Below are 20873 nucleotides of genomic sequence, written 5' to 3'. Positions count from 1 at the left end.
ATCATTGTTCAACCTGAACACAGGAAGGAGGCATGGTTTCTATTATAGAATTTCATGTTGTATAAGATAAAGTGCCTTCCTAAGGGAGGTATGCAAGCAACCGCGAGACTTAAGCGAGGTACGAAAAGCAGCCATCCACAATCAATACAGAGAAAAGGTCAGAAGAGAGGGAAACGACCCAACCACACACGCATCGACCCCTGTCGACTGCTCTAAATCGGGAAGCGTTGCGCGGTAATCTCACGGCGGACGACCCAGCGCAGCCGCCCGGAAAACGACATCCCCTCTTAAAGATGCACGTACAGGGTTAGATCATAGGTGGTGTGGTAGGCGAGGTGGGTAGGGCAAAGAATAGAATGGCGGGAAGAAGTGGGAAAACGACGTCTGTATGGTCAACCGCCAGTCTTTGGGCGGGAAGGAAAGTGTGCCCCACTTGTGTACATCAATTCCATTCTTAGAAGCACTTGTACGAAGCAAGACTGAAGCAAGAAGGGAAGGTACCTCTTTTCCTTGAGCAGATTGCCTTCTGCGTGGCAAGCGCCCAAATAATCTGCAACTCGAAGCGGGGGACTTTTCTTCTGGTAGCTGGTAGGCGCCGTGGTCTCCATACCTACCTCCTATGCTAAGCCTGAAAAATTGCTTGTGTCGCGCTGCCGAGATCCAATGAGGGTAAAGTCCTGCCACGCGTATACTAGGTGTCATGTATAGACACCTACTCGACCATCTATCAAGAATTCGCGTTTCTAGACCTGGTCATCATTTGTTTCGAGGTTTTGGTACAGATGACGACCTTTGGTGGCTGGGTGATCGGAAAATGTATCTGTCAACTCCGACATCAGTCTGACCACGGCCACCATCAGCACTTGTACTGTAGGGCTGTTAGTTGCTGATATTGAATTGTTGTTAGTAATGGCATCTTCGAAAATCAAGACGTGTCTGACCTAATTACAAGCCTGGCTAAAAAAAATATCAAAGATGAATGGGGCCGAGACCAGGACTGGACGTAAGCTTATTCTTTCCCTACCTGGGTAGATACTTTATTTAGTCAGTCTTTCATGGTCATTGCCAAGAGATTCAAACCCGCAACTGCCACGAGCTCACTTTGGCTTCCCGCACCCTTCTGGACATATGATTGGCAGGAGGCAGGCCTCAACGGGCGGCCGGCACCTGAACCACTTCAACCCACCACATAGCTTTTTTTTTTTTTTTTTTTTTTTTTTGAAAAAGAAGGGAAATTGGCCTGTTCCCAGACGTGGCCTTGAGGCATCCCATCTCATACATTACAAGTAGCAGAGCTGGCGGGTATAGCTAATGATGACCTGTTGTGTACGTGTTTTGCCTGCGGCCAGTCCATCGATACCACAGCGTTTTCCCAGAACGCAACAAACGCAAAACTTCTGCCAAATTCCGTCGACCGGCAGCACGGTGAGATTACTGCCAGCCATTCCCTGTTCTGTAATTCAAGAACTCAAGCCGTGAAAGTTACCCTAAGCCGAAGCACAACTAGGGTCTAGACCAGCAACCGTCCCCATGCACAAATTCCCGGTTCATCTGCGGCTGCAAAGTATACATATAGAAGGAAGTAATAATCATAACATTATCAATAACAATACAAGACTGGTCGAAGGTAACGTGGTGGTTGCGTTGCAGATGGGTGGGAGATAACTTGGCCAGATCGCGGCAAGGTAAACGGGTAAGAAAATCCATAAAATAAAAAAGGAAAAAAAGAGGGGTCGGGTGAGCTCCCCCGAACCTCCCCCAGCGGGCGCTTAACACTCAAAAATAGCAGCCACTTACAGGCCACCAAAGACGCGAGCCAACTCCACCAAACACTGATTGGTTGTGAATCGTTCAACAGAGAAAATCAAAGGGTCTTTCGATTTCTTTGTTAATCTCTGACAGGGCGAGTCGCTTTGCGGTAATGACAAGGGCGGGAAATGTCTTGGTTTCCTGTCCTACATTGGAAAAACGGGCACTCGACATCCATACAACCATCCAAGAACCAGATTTTTGCTCTCTTTGGAAGTCATATTGCCGCGAGATCTTGCAGAAGCGAATCGATATTTGCCTCCTTGTCGTTCCATTTATTGATTGTATTGATTGATTTCTTTCTGCGGCTGGTAGTTTTTGATTGGAAAAGCTCCTGATAGGACAGAGGACCTAACGGGCAATGCTATTAGGGATGATTGGGTTCGTCCACATCAGGACGATGATAACGTCAACGGCAGTCTTGCCACTCCGACAAGCCTTGACAAAATTCCCCTCGATCTTTATATGTACCATTTCCTCGTGCCTTTATTGGTCCCCATCTATCCCATAATTACATTGATATGTGCCCACCAATGCTGAAGTGGTAATGCTCAAGTCGCACAAGGTGGTTCTCTGAAGAATACCGCTTCGAGGGCGTCATCTCGACTTTGGCCTCGGGAAAACAACAATCAACAGGCATAAAAGCATACTCGCGGTTAATTGTGACGGGTGGTTACAACACTACAACTTATTGAAATACAAGGCTGGACAATCAATCATCAATACCAAAAACACATTCCCTGCGGGACAGGTCTTTTGTTGCTCCGTAATAAATGGGGTTCGCTTTTCGCCCCGTTGTATAATTGACTCTAGTCGACCACTTCGAGTCTTGTTTTTGCCAAGAAACAAAGAAGGCCTCCAAACGAAAATGAGAACTTTTGTGTATAGCCGAGGCGCCCTATAGGGGGTCGCCTTTCCAAAAACCTTCCCGTTTTCTACCATAATGTAATCGGCCTCCCCTTGCTCGATTCCGAAGGTTCAGAGCCCTCAACGCCTTGAAAAGAAATGAATGAAGCCTCCTGATCCTCCTCTAAACCTGATAGTGTTGAATAAAAGGTAGAGAGCCAGGGGCGGCAGCGAAAGAAGCACATGGTGAAGTGGCCGTAGATGGGAGAGGGAAAAAAAATGACACACAAATGATAATGCTCCCAAAAAGGGCAGCAAGTGACAAGAAGAGAATGACCGACTCTAGCAGTCGAGAAAAGTCCCTGGCCCCATCCACTCGTCACCTTGGCGCATAACGTCCTGCCATATCTAGTTATAACACACAAGAAGAGAGATACCCTTTTCCTGCACTTATCAGGTTCCTCAAACAAGGCAATGCATCAAAGCCTCGGAACCTGTTCCTCCACATACTCTCGCGATGGAATCCACTGCCCTCTTCCGCAGTATGGACATTGTCCTCAGACCTCATGGCCCTCTTGAACAAATAAATCGCGCGGTCCCCAGTCTCCCATGCTGCAATTCGCGCCAGGTCTGCGCGATAATTTTGGGTGACGACCCAAAAAAAGCAAAAGCTGTTGGATTCTGGGACGTTTGTTGCAGCCGCTTGCAGCAACCAATCTCATCCCCAAAATCGTCAGTAATCATCCTCATTCAATGACCAGTTGTCCTGTGATACCCGTTGGCTTTTCGATATCTTTGTTTTTTTGGAAACCTTTGGTCCAGCGCAACTGATGCTTCCGCTGACATAATCCAAAGATCATCGTATCCTCATGCATTCGTAAATCTTCAATCCTCCCCATCATAGCCGCGCAAAGTTTTCCGACTTTCGGCGTGACCTCATCGACGAGGTGCTCTAGCTCGGCTCACCGTTTCCAACGCCGTCATCCGTTTTTGATTCTTCTCTCGAGGTGACCTAGTCTCGATCCTTTCAAGTGCTGCTTGGTACGTTGTTGTTCGGCAGCGACGGGTATAGGTTGAGAATTTGGCCTTGCAACTGATTGAACCCGCTTAGAGAGCTGCGGCTCCTATGTCGCGACCTCGGCTGATTTAAACACCGGAAACGATACCTGCAAAAGTGAGTAACCGCGCGTGTGAGCTTGTTGTCCTTCTCCTCAAAACGATCAAATGTGTTGTGTTTTTGTTCCACACTCTGCAAACTCCCCAACTGGCTCTCCTCTTCAACTCTCACTAAATCTTCTAGGAAGCTGTGTCTTTTTCCTTATTCTCTTTTTCTTCGACTTCCCTCCTCGTCATATCTCAACGTTCATCTGTGGTGACCGAATCGGGGTATAAAAGAAAAGGGATATGGGGGACTATACGGTGACTGCGGTGGATCTGAGATCCTGCGAAGCTGTTGCCTCAGTTGTTGCTCTGGCGTTTGGTGATGCGATGTGGTCACCGACGATCCAGGTGACGTAGGTACCGACGGAGTCCCCGAAACAAATTGGGACCCGCGGGATCCTGGTGGCGTCGATGGTACATGCTGAGTCAAAGGACTCATGGGCGGTGGAGTTGTGGGGTTCATGGTCATGGCTGGCGTTGTGAAAACAACGTCGGCTGAGCCCCCAAAAGAACCCACTGCACAAAAATTAGCATCGTGAACTGTGTTCCATAAGTTGCGTTGGATGTCCTTACCTTGAGACCCGGAGCCCATAGGACCAAGCGGCCCCAGACCCAACGACCCCATCGACCCCATCGACCCCAATGGACCAAGAGTATGGGACATTGATTCCATAAAGCTCAGCGGTCCGATGAAAGGCTGCTGCCACATCGACCCGTACTGTGGTGGTGGGAACATCGGGCTCGTGGCCGAGGGCCCACTGTCCCAAGGCTCGAACAGGGTAAGTGACGTGTCAGGCAGCGAGGGGAAGGTAGGCGAAGGAGCTGTGGCCGCTGTCAAATGCGGAGATGGCATCGAAAAGTCGAGCGACATTGAAGATGGCGACTGAGGAACTGAGTTGGGAACTGAACTTGGTTCGGACGCAGGGAACTTGAAGGTGTCCATCGGGTCGAGAGAATCCTCCGTGTCGCTGTAATTCAGATGCCTCGCAGGTTTGGTCAGTCCGGTGAGACCACCGCCCAAGTTAAAACTATTACCACGTCGGTGCTGGATAGTAGTTCGAGAGCGAGCACGAGCGGTCGATATCATCAATTGCCGCTGCAGACTACCTTCGTAGCCATTGGTGAAACCACCCCAGGTGGCGTAGGGTGTGCGATATCGTGACGAGTCCCTATTTTAGTCATGCATTAGCTAGTTTGTTTTTGACGTCAACCATGCATGATTCGGTAGCGGGACGATCATACCTGTTGTGATTCACCTGGAAGAAAGCATACTTCTGGGCTACGCTAGAAAGCTGCGAGCGCTGCGGCTGCTGTTGAGGCTGCTGTTGCTTCTGTTGCTGTTGGAGCACATAAGGTGGTAATGGAACCTTAGACTGCCTAGGGGTGGTACCAGCAGCTGCAGTTGGTCTTGCAGGCGGTTGAGCCCCGGTTAAGGAGTTTCGTCTTGGGACGGGAGGAGCTCCACCAGAGACTGTGTGTCGGCGTGAAGAAGCTGGCAGAGTTGGCTTCGCCCAGGTAGATTTGGGCGGAGGCGGCCCAAGCGGAGCACCAACAGCTGGACGGGCTGTATTCGCGGCTGTAGCATTCGATGAGCTGTAGGGGGATACATACGCAGAAGAGGTTGGAGCAGCGGAAGCGTTGGATTGGGTTGTGTTGGCGTTAGTGGTCGTGGTAGCGTTTCCTGAAATCGCAGTTGGGGCGGCAGCGGCAGAAGTAGTACTAGAAGCGGGGGCAGAAGGCACTTTGAATCGCGGGTCGGATCCAGCTGGGGGCTGGGAAGACGACGAAGCGGGAGGGGGCATAGGGTTCTTGGGAGCGAAGGTCTGTGGCGAGAATTGCGACTCGTAGATCGACTTGCGAGGTTTGTACACGTACGGCTTCTCGGTCTTGAGAGCGCCGGGAGGGAGTTTGGGCAGAGGAATGGGGGTGTAAGACCTGCGAGGTTCAGTAGACGAAGTTGAAGTTATCGACAGGCGGCGGGGCGGGGTTGGCTTGGAAATAGACTCCAAAAAGCTGCTCTTCGGGTTATGCTGAGGACGGGCAAGGTCTTCAGTGTACTGTGGACGAAGATCTGTGGATGTCTTGCCAAGATAATGCCACACCTGACATTCCTTGGACAAGTCGACCTTGCCCTGTGCCGCATTCTTGAACTCGTCCTTGTCGCAGGTATGGAACTCTGCCCACTTGAAACCCTCGGCAAACATATCGTCTGCCCTTGGCCGCTCCTCTCCTGCCCGCTTGGTAGCGTGAATCTCTGCCTGAGCCTTTTTCGAAGTTGGCATCGGTTGCGCGCTTGGTGACGCCTTGGGCAAGCGGAACTCGGAAGGGTCAGGAACCAAGAGCCACTTCCATTCAACCTCGACACGATCGCTGTGCTGGGTTAGTCTGCTGATCCTATCCTTCTTTGAACTTGGGGTGTCGTACCCATTAGGGATGATGTCAAGTAGGAGAGTCTCTTCGTCGGGGCGGTTTTCGGCAACGACACCGGCAAATATTTCTCCGCGATAGTATTGTACTTGACATGTCTCCCCGACCTTCAGGGCTGCGGCGGCGTCTCTGACACGTGTGTTAATTTCCAAAGCGGGCCCATCTAATTTCTTGTCCCGCTTGTTGCGGTGGAAACGGCAGCTGAATTCGAAAGCCTGTTCTTTATACTCGGTACCATCCTCACCAAAGATAGGCACCTCGCCTTCTTCGACAAAAACGCCAGCAGCTGCTGCGCAAGTGGCATGATAAGATCTGGGGCATTTTTTCTGGGAGCACTGGAAACATGCCCCCTTCTTCGAACGACAATAGAGACACTTCAGTTCCAGTCTTGCCTTGGCGATGTTAGCGACGTTGGCAATGACTTCTTGGTCATCGACAACCTCGATAAAAGGTTCGGGCAGATATAGAGCACAAAGACGATGGGCCTTGCGACCATCATCCGTGGGAAGAATCTCGGCGCCCGGGATGCTGTTAGGGCAGAGACAGCAGGGCGGCTCCACGTGCGATCTGATACGAAGCCGTATCCTCTTGACTTTAGGTCTGTCTTCGGTATCTGCCCCGGTTCGCTTGCGCTTGCGACCCCGAGCCTTGACGCGGACCATGAGGCTCGATGGTGGAGTAGGCAAGCCGGCCATCGACACATCGTCATCCTCGTCATCTTCCTCGTCTTCATCCTCCGTTTCCTCATACTCGGTTGACTCCCCGCGCATCTTGCGTTCTATCTCGTAAACATCAACCCAAACGCTGTCCTGGGCTTGAGCACACTCGCACTTTTTAGCAATCTTGCCCATGGGAAGCCAAGAGTCCAGGGCAAAGTTGACGGCCTCGGCGCAGTTATATCCTAGATTGTAGCCAGAGTGGTATCCATACGGATAAGTGACAACGAACTCTCCAGGATAGGACAAGCATTTGTTGACCTTGATGTTGTAGTACTGCTGCAGATGGGAGGGCGAGATGAGGAAGGCCTTGTGCCGCAAGAACTGGTCGCAAGCCTTGGCCTCAGTTGGCCAAATGTTTTTCATGGCGGCCTCAAAGCGTCGGGCGTCGGCCTGCGAGATGCTATACCACTGCTTGGGGGCACCAAAGTGGAGGTAATTGATGCTATAGAGATCGACATCCTCCAAGTGCCAGGCAAAAGTGGCCTTCCACATGCCCAAGTAAAGGTAGGCTGTATTGACACCCGGAACCTTGGTTCCAAGGACGTCGAGTAGATTGGGGAGTTTGTTCAGATTCCACAGCTCGGTATCTTCATGGAAGAGGGTACCGGCCAAATCGGCCCCGTAGAGTGGCTGGGCGTATGTGAGAGTCTTCCAATACGTCCGTTCCAACTCCTCACAACGCTCCGGGGTGTAATCCGAGATGTCCATGCGATAGTCCCAGTCCTTGAAGGCAGCCTCGTCGATCATGGCCGATCCTTCACGTCGGATGTACTTTCGCCGAGCCGAAGTGGACTGAACCTTTCCCTTGCCGCCACTGACAGCTCCCATCCGTCTAGGCATCACAGGCGCATCATCTTCATCCTCCTCAATCTTGATACCGGGTTCGTTTTCGACGGATTCGGCAATGTTGTGTTCTTCGCCGGTCGGAGACTCAGGAGTCATGGGCCTCGTCTCAGACTCGACCGTCGACTCTCTCCTCGTACTGGCAACGCTCTTGCCACGACCTCCACGCCCGCGGCGACCGCGGGGACGTCCCCTTGTGGTGGTTGTGGTACCATTGCTGGTGGCGGACGCGGCGGGCTTTGATCTCGGCGCAGGCTTCGGCTTTTCCGCATTGGCACGACGTTCACCTCTGCGCGCCGGAGGTTGATGCTCACTCTGGTCGCAAAGCTGTCTCCACTGTGGTAGATTGTAGGAGCGTTGGTGCAGCACATTGACCTGGCGGTATGTTCCATTGGAACCCATGATGTCTTGCTTGATGGGCTCGCGCACTCGGATGGTCTTGACGAGGTCATCGATCGGGGGCAAGGAATCTCTCCATTCCTGGGGCGGCACGATCTTGATGATGCCAGACTTCATGCCGTAGGGGTTGACCTTTTCCATCTGCAAAACAAAAAAGCGTAATGCGGTGTTAGTAATCCGTACGTATTCTAATTGTGTAGCTATCACCAAGACTCAAGGGCGACGGCGCCGATAACGCTCAAAGACATACAAAGAGCTTGAAATCGCGAAACTGCTCCATGGTGGGCCTGAAGACAGGCACGGTACCCGAATACTCGGCAGGCAGAACCTCGCCGATATCGATCTTGGGTTCGGGTTCGGGCTCGGACGCGGTGGGAGCAGGTGCGGTGGTTGCGAGACCAACCGGCCGGGGGGCCTGGAGGTCCGCGGTGATTGCATCGTCGAGGTCGCTGAGCTCCGAATCGCTACCGTCGAGCTTCATGGCATTGTTGCTGTCGGGCGGCGAGTTCAAACCGGTAGGCTTCGGAGGCACAACGGCGATTGTGTCACCGCTGGCCACGGCGTAGACCTCTTCGTTGGACATGATCGGCTGGGGCTGGGAGGGCTGCAGGCGATCAATGCCCAACGCAGAGGGCGGATGAGGTTATCGTTGGGCCCGCCAGGGTCGGAGGCGGTTTGTTGTTGTTGTTGATTTTGGAACAGGGAAAACGACTCGTTAGGCAGGAAGCGGACAGTGCGCTGGCTGCTCTAGGCAACGCAGACGACACTTGTTGAAGCAGTTTTGCGGACGGAAGAGTGGTGTCGTCAAACTTGGCGTGGGTGGTCGGTCGGGGGTTGAAGTGGGCAGAATTCGAATGCAGTGATGCGATTGATGAATGACCGTGCCGACGACGTGTGTGGTGGTGTGGTATGGAGTGGTGCGTGCAATACCTAGATTACAGTAGCAATACGGATAGGCGCTTCGTGCTTCTCCTGGTGCCCTCTCCTACGGTGCGGAGATTGAGGAAAGCGCAGAAAGGGAGGAGCCACCAATCGTGGGTTACTTTCCCAAAGTGGGTCGATTCCTCGCAAATCTGAGCTTAGGCGAGTGAGAAGACGAGTCCAGTCGCAGATGACGGTGCAAGAGCGTGCAAACTGTAAGGGCAGCAAAAGGCAAAAAGGGCAGTTGCAGGATAAGTCGCTGCCACACGGCACGGACTTGGAGGGCAGGGAATGGCACAGTTTGCCTGGACCGGGCTAGCGCACTGTCACAAAAACCCTTGATCTAACCCACAGAATTAGGTCCGCAGTGCTACCCCGACCGACCAATAGATTACTGCGAGATAACGTACGGCGGGTCCCGATGAGTAGCCTCACTGCAGCCCAACGATGTTATTCGCTAAGGAGTGGATTATTAGTTGGTGTACAATATTGGATTGAAAGTGATGAATGCAGAAGTAAAAAATGGAAACGAGGTAAGCTTGGATTCGTCACTGACGATGTTTTGTTATTTTTGCTTCTTCTTTTTTTTTTAATTCCATTGACAAAAAAAAAAAGCCTTAGGGGTGCTTGGGAGGGTACCAAAAGTGGAATAGCTTATTTCGTTCTTTATTCTGACTGGCGACTAAAGCCAACTGCAATGTATTTTCGCCACGAGTTTTGCAGCAATATGTACGCCAAGCCTAGAGAGTCCGGCGGCTGGTCGACGGGGCGGGAACCCACAGCTCCAAAAGTGCGCCACCTTTCCCCCTCCATCATGTCACGCATACAAGTCGCTCACCGCCCCGATGACACCAGGAATCGTGGAGACTCTGAAAAAAAAGTCCCGGCATTGGAGGTGGTCGCCTTTGAAAGAGGCATCAACACAAAAGTCACGAAGTAAACAGTGTTTTGCTTCCAGGGTGAGAATCCATCGCGCTCATGTCTGCTGTTTCAGAATGCATGGAAGCGATGAGAACAGGGTCTAGAGAAACAGTGTATCCACAAACTCATTATCATGGCAGTAGCGGCATTTTTAAGCTGGTATTGGGCTATGCGAACTTGTGCAAATAAGGCAGGCTTGGCAGGTTGCGTCGATAGCTGTTTTTGGCTTCGACAGCAGCTCCTTGTCAAGGACGCGCATGTCCAAAGCCAAATTTCCCTAGATACAGCAAGACAGCTGTCCGACATCGATACATGGCACTAAGGTACCTACCTAGTTCTGTATTCTAGTCAAGACAAGTTCGTGTCTGTCAAAAATTTGGCTACTCAGTAGACAGCAGGATTCAAGTCGGATATTAAAAGGATTACGATTGATCCGTATTTTTAAAAAGCCATGTTTTCGTACTTGCAGAAAATAAGAAAAAACATAATAAAAAGAAAACAAACAACAAAGCCAATGTGAGAAGAAATGCGTGTAAGGAAAGAAAGAAAACAATCACCAACGGAACAAAGCGCCCCGTCAGATTGCGTTCTAGTTCTAGTCTAATCTGTCTGAGCTTTGTAATATTCAGTCCAGTCTGATATCCAACGGTCCCCTTTTTGCGTTGCCTCTCACACACAAAAAAAAAACCTACTCGGTCGGACGCAGTCGACCCACAGACGAAAAACAACAACAAAACACCGTGGCAGCCACCCATGCATGGATCCCAGTGAAGATATGAACAATCGAATGCGGGAGCAAATCAAAATGAAAGTTTGGATGGGGATCCCTCGTCGCGGAGTCAAGTGATCAGTGTCGTGACATTTGTTTTTCCGCAGCTAGCCAGATCCGAGCGGCATATCGGCGCCAGACCAGGCAGGGAATGCGACGCCTATGGCAGAGAAGTGCCGAGTTCACCCGTGTACCAAAACCTGGGCTGGAACTTGGCTGGTGCGTACCGTAGAGTACTGTACTCCGTAAGTACGGTACAGCAAGTGTGGTGGACCCACACCTCGTTTGACCAATCAATTGTCCAGACCTCCATCCGATATGGCCGAATTCAGTTGGGAGGAAAAGGCTTGGAAGGATTCTTTAAAAGAGTAACATGGAAAGTAAGTTGGTTTTGAGGGGTTTTTTGTGCCTGAGATCCCAGGCCAAAACTACCAGTAGCACCTGAGTCACAACACCACATCTTTTGAGCCCCACCCACAGCTTCTATGCAGATGCAGGCAGCTGCAGGAGCAAGGAAGATGAAAGCCAACAATGTTTGCGTCTTTTTTAGGCTAAAATGAGCTCTGTCCACTGGTCTGAAAATCACGTCACTACGGCAAGGTAGGTAGGCAAGGTAGGTACCACATACAGTACTGCCCGTATGTATGTACGCACGCCCACTTTTTAATCCGGGTCAAGGCTGAGACAGCCCAAGCCCAGAACTCACACAGTCTTTTTTAAGGGTTGTTTTGCATTATATAAGCAAATGAGATTGGGTGCCAAGGCCAAGGCTGCCAACTCGATTCGGTAAGGAAAGGTTGATGTCATGTTAGGGGTCTTTTAATTCCATCCCTGGACTGATGCAAGGGGCAAATGCTCGTGATCGAAAAAGAGCCTCATTCCCCAAGCGCCAATCCAAGGGACTAATTATGTTTTCCCCTGTTTGGCATGTTTTCCAAAAGACGTGCCTTGTCTATAAGACCCCTGATTTATTTTTTTGTTTAAATTTACGGACAAGCTAATTGTCCACCCACTTTATGGTCGCAGTAAGGTTCGCAGATGCACTAAATGTGCCGCCGCCCCTGGATTGCGACCATATTGTATAGACACATGTCTTTGGTTGTGTTTCAAGGGCTGCAGTCAAAGTTATTCTTTGAGTTCTCACCGTGAGCCAGGGCTCAATCGAGCCGAGGTAAGTCATGGTCTTTCAAAACTTGTCCATCACTGACTTGAAGCCGTCGATTGCCAAGTTGTTGCTCGTGTTGGGAAGTGATCTGTTGCTTTTTGACTCGAACCATCTTGAATACTGGCATATTGCATCTATCGAGTCAAGTGGAAGGCTGGTTTGGGGCAGTAGATGCAACGAATGGCCAACAATATCGTTGGGTTGGGACCGTCAGTAAAGTTGCTGATGCCCATGTCCCCAGTAGATGACCATCTGTTGATGCCCAGGCAGCAAGGTCAGCGGCGTAACCTCACTTATCACCCAGTTTCGTCGGGGTTTTACCATTCGGTTATGTTCATCTGCAGCCAAACTGGATGTGATATGCCAAGTTGTGTTTGAGTGGCGAGAGCGCAGAGTGAGTCTTTATACGCTTGAGGGAATAGACATGGGGAAATGTCTGCAGGCCGCCGGCATTTCTCTGGCCTGCGGCCATAAGCACCTTGCTGCGTTCAGTTTGTTGAAATGGCAAAAGGTTGTTCACAACAAAAATGCCTGTCATTTTCGGAAATATTAGCAAAGATCACACTCGACTCAGCGCACACGGGAGGACAGTTTACCAGGACTGGCACGGAAGAAAAGTTGTTTTTTTTCTCTTCTGCTCGGCTAGATACCGATAGGCCCTGTCCAACAAATCTTCACATGCTCTCGTGTTGCTTTTGTTATACTTTGGCGTCTCCTTGCCCGTTGGGATGCGCTTGAAGTGACCTCTACAAGCCCAACCAGATGACATATTATGGATTGTGAGTCTTGCACAGATCATGCGCTTCTTGGATAAGCTCGACGAATAGGACGGACTACGGGTGTTGCCGCAGGACCTTTCTCGGCCTTGCTCACATGTCCGATGCCCTAAGTAAGTTGACCTGATGTGATGCTCGTATCTGCTGAGAGTCTCTATTGTGGAATTGAAAGAATCGCAAGCTGGTTGGCAACTTACATTCTCGTATACACATTTAGCTAGGCACATCCCAAGTCTGATTTATCCTCTAGCCTATTAGAACTAGAACCTATCAACCCGAGCCCATGGGCCACGCCGTCACACTGGAGCATCGTTAATGACTTGCCTGGAACTCGGATTGTAAAAGCGGAGAATAACACTGGATGACCTGTGAGCGTTGAATTCCGAGCCGTAATTGGGTTTCTATCAACCCATCACAGAGCACTCTCGTCCTTCGGGAGCCAATCTGGAGGCGCGAGCCAGTAGATTATGGTTCAAGAGGTGGCTTACAAATCAAATGCATGAACAGATAACAGGTTCATAAATAGGATACTGGAGATGATCCTATCATCTATCATGGCTTAGACACTATTTCCAGTCCAGAATCTTCAGCACAACATCGCAACCTTGTCTTGTCACCTCAAAGTTTTCCTGCAAGAAAAAGAAAAAAAAAGGTCGTATTACATGATGGATGGTGTCCTCAACAACTGTCATTGGGGGAGGGGGGGGGCGAGAAAACTCCCGCCACCACTCTGTCGGCGTCATCGCCCTTCAAGGCAACTCGGCCGTAGTGGTGTCCTCGCTTCCGAGTCACCATGGCGTTTGTCAACTGCAGCGGAGACAGGTGGGAGGTCCCGCGAGAACACCCCAGAGTTTGAGATATAGTGGGAGGGTCTTTGTAGAAAAAAAAGGCTTTTGTAGAAAGAAAGGGGAAAAAAGTCAGCTGTAAAACATCGGCGTGTCAAGCGATGCTAGTCGCAGCTGTCAGCAACATGGAGGGTGGGTATGGGGTCGCTTCTCGACGATATGTTCTCCGTTTTTGGGTATGATTGGGGCAAAGAAAACAAACAGGCTTGGTTAGTCACTCCTCGCATCTCCCCTGGGAGGAGGAGGAAGAGTAGGGAGGGAGGAGGGGAGGGGGGTTAGTCTGGGAGTTGTTGGGTTGAACCACAGAGGATTGGTACGCAATGCTGACACAAGTTTTTGACTCAATCCTAGTCTACGTAATACTACATGTACTCCGTACAAAGTATTATATCAACCAAAACCTTAGAAGATGGCCTTGTCCAAAAACTGCATCAGACCTGGGATGTTGTGTTGACCTCATCATCTCAACGGTAAGTCGAATGAGAAATGACAGACATGTATGCTCCCCCCGTCCTCCATCTCCCACTCACTCACTTGATTTCAAAGAACGCGTGCACCCGAACACGTTTGCGCACAAGGAGAAATCTTTTTGTGCTTATCTCAAGTGTATTCAACAAACTACTAGATATGACGTCTGTTCAAACCGCCGTTGTATATGTAGGTATATGCTTGTGTTATTTGATAGTTTCGGTACTTCTGCATAACTGGATCGGATAAAAGTGCTGGTGATGAAGTGACAGATTGATCGTCCGAGTTGCTGATCATACTATACTAGAAAGTACACAATTCTTTCCAAGTATCAGCTTTACGGTAGTGCGCAAATACTCGCACTGCCTCATGAGCTAGGCGAGGAGTTTGAATTGGCTCTAGTAGGACCGCCAGGGGATCCCGGGCTGATGGCCTGTGGCGAACAAGATGCCGGATGCGCCCTGTTTCTTTCAACGTCCCGTACCCATTACAGACGTGTGACAAGAGCACTGTTTCAAGGTCAAGCATCTTTTCGGTTTCGATCGTTGGCATCGATCATATCGCGGCATTTATGCAATGCCACATGGCGCTAAATAACGGTTCAGGTCGGGAACCGGATGGCGAACGGATCCGTGACCGGAAGTGACGCATAGTATAGTATCCATCTAAATAGTAGTAGCCTTTTTTTTCACTTGACCAGTACAACTCTGATCTTGTTATCTCCACAAGGCCCTGGATTTTCCCATAAAGATCTTAGTGCAGATTACGCAATGTGAACCCTGTTCTCATCATGGTTACTCAACATCAGACTTGCATAAACGGCTACAAGAATGAGGAGGGGGAGAAAGTTGATTAATAAGGCCATTTTACTAACAGAAAGGGAAATAAGCTTGAATATTCACTTCAAAAAGACCCAATCAACAAGCATCACGCTGATCTCTTAACCTTTGATCGGTTAACTAAACTCCAACAATGTTCTTGTTTCTATTTTTTTTTCTTCTCCATTCTTTGCTCTATATTCTCCTCATCCTTAAATTCCCTCGTTTCCCCCTCATCCACTGATAGTTCAGTCGGTGAGGCCTGACTCCTAGATCCGTGTCGTTTTCGCGTAGAGTTTGCGGGTATTAAACAACCGATGAATCAAATGATTTGATGCTTTATTGACATCCTCGTGGTTCTTTCCCATTAAGAGGAATTAGTCTTAGTATGGAACATCTGATGTTTTCTTCTTCTTCTCTTTAGGTTTTATTTTTTTTTTCCTTTCCCTTTTTTTTTCCCCCGTGCAGCATCTTTAATAAATATGAGACTTTTGACGTGAGTCTTTTTTGAACAGACGGACGGTTGAATCAGAAGTCGTATGCGGGAAAGCCCATCATGGCCCGGACTATTTTTGGGGGGATACTGCCCGTTCATTTCAAGCTCAGTTGCATTACTCGCACTTACTTAGACCATGCACCCCGGATACTCGACAGTGAGTGGTCCTGCCCGGTCTCACAACCCAAAACCGTATTCGGACCATCAGACAAACAAAACAATGACCGGGGGGATTTCGGAAGCTGGAGGCATCATACTTGTTTAAAACAACCAACCAATTCGACGAATCTACATAGTCCATTCTCATTCGGGGGTATTCCCTTGATGACTGCCGTATTCGCGGGCGATTTTTCTCTGAGGGAATTTTCCAACCCACCCTCAAAACTAGCTAAACTACGTAGTAGTGCTGTGCGCTTGGCAGGGATGAAGAACCAAACATCAGATATACATTACACATCTCGGGCAGTGTAGTATGACAACTTGCTGGGCCCAAAACAGCAAAACACTGGACCCCACACACCACAAAAACCAGAAAAGAAGGAAAACGGAAACTAGGGAAGCGGAGTGTGAGATGAGAAAACCAAAAAAAAAGAGACCAGAAAAAGAGCATGTTTTTTTTTATTACCTACGTCTTAGGTACCGCAACTATACGGCAGATAAGTCTGCTCCAATTATCTGATCGTGAACGAGGAATTTGAGCTTCGCGTTTCAAGGAGCATGGGTTTTGTTTGGTACTGTTCCACATTGCCCACATATCAAGCAGTGGCATGGGCCGAGAAGGGCATATAATAGTGCATGACACAGCAAAACAACTAAACTCCACTTGGATCCTGTAGTAGTTGTCCCAGGGTTCATGATCGAACCTATCAGTTTGTTCACTTATCAGGACGTTATTCGCCTCTTCCGAAAAAAAAAGCTGAAAAGGGAGGGTAGGCATCCCTTTTTTACTTTTATTTTTATTTTATACTATTTTACATCTGGAGTGCCGCCACTGTCGTCAGTGGTTTCCCTTTTTAAATCTTCCCGTATATGGTTCGGAAGAAAACAAAAAGAAGAAAGAACAAGAAAAAACAAGAAAAAAGAAAACAAAAAAAAAAAAAATAATCCCAAAAAAATAATACTTACCATTCTCAACGAGGGGGGGCGTGTCTGCCTTACTAGGCTAACACATGGATTAATATATCTACCCATATCCTCGACCCTCGTTTCTTCCCCCCGGAGCTTGGCTCCCGACATATCCCTGCGAGCATCACCTACTTACTAGCCGAGTGAACATCATATAACAACACGATCGTTCCTTTTCCAACCAACCGAAATCTCTCCTCCCACACCACGACCTTTTCCTGTAAGGGGTTTTTTACTTAATAAAACAAAACAAAAACAGGCCCACCCGTCGAATAATCAAATTTTGGAGGATGGTATAGATTACCTGGATAGACAAGGCCAAGGGAATAAAGGAAGAAGACACAAAGGACAAAGACAGTATGGGCCCCGAAACATCACCACCCCCAAGGCGGGGTGGTCAAACTGGTTCGATTTTACTTAGGGGCTCCATTTGGGTGCTGGCCATCATGTCCATTTCCATACTCTCCATCGGCGTATACGAGCACACCCGCCCGTGGAAGCAGATCCTTATACGGCGAGAGCTGCAGGAACCACCACCACCACCAGTGACATGGCAGGCCGTGCTCGACAGCCTCATGTCTCCGGACACGGCAGAGTCGTTGGTGAAAGACAAGCAGCTGAGGCGCAGCATCGGCCTCGCAGTTGAAATCACCGCCAGCTTGACGCGGGACCTGGGCCACAAGTACGACCTGCCTTCGCTCAATGAGGTCGGGGATAAGCTGTCAAAGGTGCGCAGGGACTTGGACAGCATTCAGACCCTACCGCTGTCCAGGAAGCGACAGCTCTTCGGCGGCATGACATCGTCCGGTGGTGGAAGTGGTGGTGGTGGATTTCTCAGCAGCCTTATTCCGGGAGGAGGAGGGGGAACTGGAACAACAGGGGGCGACAACCAACAGAGTGGCGGCCTCCTGTCCCAGATGGGCAACGGGGTGATCAGCGAGCTGACCAAGCCGCTCAAGGAGGCCTTCAACGGCATCAAAGACAAGCTAGTCCAGAACGCCGGCGGTGCGACCTTCTTCCTCGGCGTCGGAGTCGGCGGCGGTACGGCTCAGGGCATGAACCTGACAGACGGGCCGGGGACCAAGGCATTAATGGAAAGGGTGGCCACCGAGAACGGACAGAACGCCTCGGGCTTGAACCCCGCCATCGAGAACCTCGGCATGGGTCTCACGGCAACCCTGCTCGGCGCGGTAGACATCAAGGAATTGGGCAACAAGTTCAACATCAGCTCGCTGCTCGGCGACACCCAGATATCCGAAGTTGCCCTCTCCATGTCCGAGGGTCTAGGAAACGGTGCCGCCAAGGGGCTGAACCTCGGGAACGGTGCCCAGTTGCAAGCCCCCCGTGGTAGCAAGATAGTAGACGCCGTGGGGGCCCTGGGATTCGGGCTCACGGACTCGGTCACCAGCGCCATGAGTAAAGGTGGAAAAGCCTCCTTCGACGTGAGCAGCTTCAACATCACCCCGATCCTCGGCGGGCAGAGCTTGACCCAGGTAGCCTTGGGACTCGCCGATGGACTGGGTACGGGCGCCGCCAAGGGTTTGAAGATGGGCAACGCCACCAGCGCCGCGGCGCCCACCGGAACCCAAGCCTCGGACGTGGTGGGCGCCTTTGGCTTCGGCTTGACCAACGCCGTGACTCGCAACCTCGACACCAGCAAGGGCTTCGACGTGAGCAGCTTCAATATCACCCCGCTCCTCGGCGGGCAGAGCTTGACTCAAGTAGCCTTTGGACTTGCCGACGGTCTGGGCTCCGGCGCCGCCAAGGGTTTGAAGATGGGCAATGCCACCAGCGCCGCGGCGCCCACCGGAACCCAAGCCTCGGACGTGGTGGGCGCATTCGGCTTCGCCCTGACCGACGCCGTGACCCGCAACCTCGACACCAACAAGACCTTCGACTTGGGCAACAGCTTCAACATCACCCAGCTCCTGGGCGGACAGACGCTGTCGCAGGTGGCACGCATGTTCGCCGACGGCATCGGCAGCGGCGCCACCAAGGGCCTCAACCTGGGCAACGCCCGCGTGCGCAACGTTGAGCCGCCGCAGGGCACCTCGGCCGCCGACGTGGCCGGCGCCTTTGGCTTCGGCCTCACCGAGTCCGTGACCCGCAGCTTCGACGGCAGCGGTGGAAGCTTGCCCATGAACTTTGACATCGACGGCACGCTCAAGAAGACGTTCCCTGGGCTCAAGATCGGCAACGTCGTGCAGGGCTTCGCCAGGGGTTTCCTCCAGGGCGCCGGTGACTCCATCACCATGATGGGCGGCATCCAGGCCATGATGAACGGCACCGCCGTCATCCCGACCACGTTCCCCAACGAGACCATCGCCTTCGACGACACGCTCGGCGGTGCCGGTGCCGGGTTCGGACAGGGCATCGGCGGCCAGGGTGTCGTGGTGGCTGCCCAGCTCATCGCCAAGCAGTTCCCCAAAGCTCTCAACATATCCGGCGTCAACAACCGTACCATCCCCACGCGGCCGTTGTTTGACGCGCGCGACGCTGGATCCGCGAAACTGAAGCGCCGTGACGACGTCGTCCTCGCCGGGCCGGGCTTCAACCTGTCGGCCATCATCAACGCCGACACCATCTCCAACGGAACCCAGACCGTCCTGGACCTGCTGCAATGCGAGGGTATCGGCGGCATCATGCTGATCGGCGTGGGTCTGATCCGCAGCGGTGCCATCTCGATCGACATAATGGACATCATCAAGGGCGGCAACCCCATCTCCAAATTCGGGCTTAACCAGAACGTCACCAACACCATCAAACAGGTCATCCCCAACGGTACCATGCACTTCCAGAACCGCGGGAACTTTTATGACATCGACGGCACAGGAATCAAGTCCGCTCTTGACGGTAACACAAACGCTGCCATAGATGGCATCAAGGTCAACAACCTCAAGATAATCCCCTTTATCGTCCTGCTCATCATGCATAGTAAGTTGTCGCAATTCGTCGTCCAGCCTTGCCCTTCTGTCCTCAACGTTTGTATCTCAAAAGAAAGAAAGGCAGAGTCACTAACCAAGAACCCCAATCTCTCCCCAAAACAGTCGTCTTTGCCATCATAATCTTCATCGCCATGCTCCCGCTGGCCCTGTGTCTCGAGTCCGCCCGCAACATCCTGGCCCGCATGGCATCGCCGTACCTGACGCTGCCGCGCAAAACCTCCAAGTGGATCGGCATCATGTACGCCTACATCATCGCGCCGGTGCTCGTAATCGTCTTCGTCTTTGGCATCGTCGTGGCCGGGTCTCGACAGGACCACTTCCGCAACGCCCACGCCATCCTCGGCCTGCTGTCCGTCATCTTTGGCCTGCCCACCATCGCTCTGTACTGGACCGACACGCGGCTGCCCGTGATGCGCGCCCGCGTCCTGTCCGTCCTGGCCAGGGACATCAACACGGCCACGTTCCGCATGGCCCTGACCCGCGCCATCTCCAACCAGCTCTTCCAGACCCTCGCCGTCACCACCATACTGTCCGGCTTCGGCCAGGTTTCGGGCGTCGCCCTGTGCGCCACCCAGGTCGTGCCCTTCGAGTTCGCCCTCTCCATAGGCTTCGCCTTCGCCAGCATCTCGTCCATCGGCATGATGCTCAACTGGCTCGACTTCTACATGGCCTGGCGCATCTCGCGCATCCCCCAGGCCATGAAGACCCCCGACGCCTCGGGGAGCGACACCAACGACGGCGGAGACGAGGAGGCTACGGCTGGCAGCAGGGCCGTCTCCAAGGGGAAGCGCCCGGAGCGCGGTGGCGGCGGCGGCGGCAGCGATCCGGAAAAGAACCGGCGCCCGTCCATGACGCCGCGCGAGAGCAGCGGCATCTTCTACCCCGAAAAGTCCTTGGCGCCGCCGCGGTCGGACAACGGCAGCTTCTTCTTGTCTGAAAAGGTGCCACAGTCGCGGGAAGATGGCACCTTTTTCTACCCCGAAGAAAAGTCCCCATCCTCATTCTCGCCTGATGTGCGGTCTTACATGACGGCTGCGTCGCCTTCCCAAGCAAGATCCTCGCCTGCGGGAGCTTCTCAGATGAAAGAAACTGAACCAACACGCTCAGCACTACCCGTGTTGAGAAGTGGTGTAACGCGAAATGTAAGGGAGCTTTATGATAATAAAATCTAGTGAAAAAAACAACAAAAAATTAGGTTGGGAAATGGAAAAAAATGGCGTTCAAGGTTATTTATCTCTTCATTTGCAACTTGGGATTTTCTCTGTTGCTTTGTACTGTTAAGTATCCTGCATGATGATTACGATGATGATAGTTTATTATTTTTTCGCATGCGGCCGACCAGACAGCTGGTCTGTCTGTTGCTTCGTGCCTAGGGTACTCAGGTAGCTGCTAGGTATCTGGATGATAATTCTATCATCAG

The 20873-nt window shown here is 51.5% G+C and overlaps 3 protein-coding genes across 3 annotated transcripts; 1 reads left to right on the top strand and 2 right to left on the bottom strand.

The window, feature by feature from the left end:
• Window positions 1-4018: 4018 nt before the first annotated feature.
• On the bottom strand, window positions 4019-9330 carry PgNI_06135 (uncharacterized protein; the record flags this gene model as incomplete). The annotated part of the gene is made up of 4 exons (XM_031126162.1): window positions 8455-9330; window positions 5059-8345; window positions 4390-4985; window positions 4019-4332 (listed from the first exon to the last, which is right to left on the bottom strand). Exons 1-4 carry the CDS (start codon window positions 8785-8787, stop codon window positions 4019-4021), a joined length of 4530 nt encoding a protein of 1509 aa, XP_030983257.1. The 5' UTR covers window positions 8788-9330.
• A 7537-nt stretch (window positions 9331-16867) lies between these two features.
• Window positions 16868-20625, top strand: PgNI_06133 (uncharacterized protein; the record flags this gene model as incomplete). The annotated part of the gene is made up of 2 exons (XM_031126160.1): window positions 16868-19442; window positions 19556-20625. The coding sequence occupies 2 exons, from the start codon at window positions 16868-16870 to the stop codon at window positions 20623-20625; spliced, it is 3645 nt and encodes a 1214-aa protein (XP_030983263.1).
• Window positions 17792-20455, bottom strand: PgNI_06134 (uncharacterized protein; the record flags this gene model as incomplete). The annotated part of the gene is given in 3 exon segments (XM_031126161.1): window positions 17792-19426; window positions 19528-20420; window positions 20431-20455. The coding sequence occupies 3 exon segments, from the start codon at window positions 20453-20455 to the stop codon at window positions 17792-17794; spliced, it is 2553 nt and encodes an 850-aa protein (XP_030983106.1).
• Window positions 20626-20873: the final 248 nt, after the last annotated feature.

The sequence above is a fragment of the Pyricularia grisea genome, chromosome I, assembly GCF_004355905.1.
Source record: "Pyricularia grisea strain NI907 chromosome I, whole genome shotgun sequence".
NCBI classification, from domain to species: domain Eukaryota; kingdom Fungi; phylum Ascomycota; class Sordariomycetes; order Magnaporthales; family Pyriculariaceae; genus Pyricularia; species Pyricularia grisea.
Note: the sequence above shows the minus strand (reverse complement) of the source record. Positions and strands in the feature narration are given on the sequence as shown.